General features: G+C 32.9%; 1 protein-coding gene across 2 annotated transcripts in view; it reads left to right on the forward strand.

Annotated features, from left to right (window-relative positions):
• LOC102679190 overlaps positions 1-1,324 on the forward strand; it is a 106,564-nt gene extending 105,240 nt beyond the window's left edge. The window contains exon 7 of one of the 2 annotated variants that reach the window (XM_031508714.1): positions 1,030-1,324. In XM_031508714.1, the coding sequence (XP_031364574.1) occupies positions 1,030-1,074 (45 nt within the window). In that variant the 3' untranslated portion in view covers positions 1,075-1,324. The remainder of the gene's footprint in view (positions 1-1,029) is intronic. The other variant, XM_031508715.1, reaches the window with a different exon arrangement.
• Positions 1,325-1,570: the final 246 nt, after the last annotated feature.

Below are 1,570 nucleotides of genomic sequence, written 5' to 3' on the forward strand. Positions count from 1 at the left end.
AGAGAGAAAGACCGCGTAACCCGACTCCCCGATGATTTTCCTTTTTTTTTCCGTCTCCGCGTTTTCGCCACATTGGCCACAAACGGCATTTTTTCTAATTAATAGAGGCAGCACGAGCTTTGTACCACGAGCATTCATTGGCTGTCAGCTTGCCGTTGGCAGTTTTATTCGAATAGATAGCCAAAAAGACCGTTCGTATCGATTGAATTTTTTTCACGACCCATAAAATTTTATATCTGTCGATGTGGGTAGAGGGGGAGAGGGGGAAGGCGACCTGTCACACACCGTTTTTTTTTTTTTTTTTTTTTTTTCGATTTTTCGCTTTCGTAATTGCCTTTCAATTTCGCCGCCCTCGTTCCTCGAGCTCGTTGAATTTCCCCCAATCCTCTTCGCGGCGATGCGTTTTAAGGGCGGCCTCGATTTCGGGATAATGTTTTTATTCGGTGTTTTTATTAAATATCGGGATGAAAATTGCACCGTTTTAAAAGAAAAATGTTTAAATGCGCGAACAATTTTGCGAGCAACGAATGAAGCTTCTTGTTATTATTATTATTATTATTATTATTATTATTATTATTATTATTATTATTATATGGGGAGGAATGAGATAAATTCATCTCGCGGGCGTACACGTTGGATAACGTGGAATAATTAATGGATTTAATATGCAATAAAATATAGTAGTAGAGAGTAATTTGGGCGTTGTTATTAATCAATTTTTTTCATACATAATTTATTTCCCTTGTAATTTATACGGAAGACGTGGCAATTAACAGGTGGTTAGTTGTTTATTATACGATATTGTGATAGGGGCGTTTAAATTCTGGAATTTTTTTGTGATGTAAATTAAGAAATTGTATATACGAATATATAGATTTATAGTCTTTAGTTTTGAAAGAGGAAGGATGGAAAATTCGAAGAGAAGAAATATGGAGTTAATAAAGTTTCATCTGAAAAGAGGATGTAATTATATGAGTCAACGAACTGTGCTTGATTATACGAAACAAGTTTTTGAGTGTTTTTCTTTTTCTTCTTCTTCTTCTTCTTCTTCGTCTTCTTTTTTTGCGAAACTAATAAAATGTTACGTTTGTACTTGGAATATGGAATATGTATATGTGTGCACGTGTATAGCAACTATAATGTAATTGGGCTTTATGAAAGGATACTGTCATTAACTGCTTTTAACAGTATTAACACTCTTATATGGAACGTTTCATTTTGCTCGTATAAAATTCCCATAATGCGAAATAGTCGTCGAAAAAGGTCAAATTTAATTGCAATTTAATTCGCTGGCTGTATTACGAATATCTATAATGTGACACTTTTTCGTAGCGATAATAATAGATATATAGTTGAAACGTTTAAAAATTTCTTTCTAATCGAGCAAAAATATAATATATTAACGTTTTGTATTAAATATTAGGAGTCGAAATAAAATAAAGAGGAAACATCGATCATAATAGATCTATATCGACTTTTAACTATGTCAGTCATGAATTACTTCACTTAAGAACGACCATTACAAGCGAAATAAATTTTACAAAGTTAATTCAAGTTGCAAAATAATTCC

Source organism: Apis dorsata, unplaced genomic scaffold (genome assembly GCF_000469605.1).
Source record: "Apis dorsata unplaced genomic scaffold, Apis dorsata 1.3 scaffold_98, whole genome shotgun sequence".
NCBI classification, from domain to species: domain Eukaryota; kingdom Metazoa; phylum Arthropoda; class Insecta; order Hymenoptera; family Apidae; genus Apis; species Apis dorsata.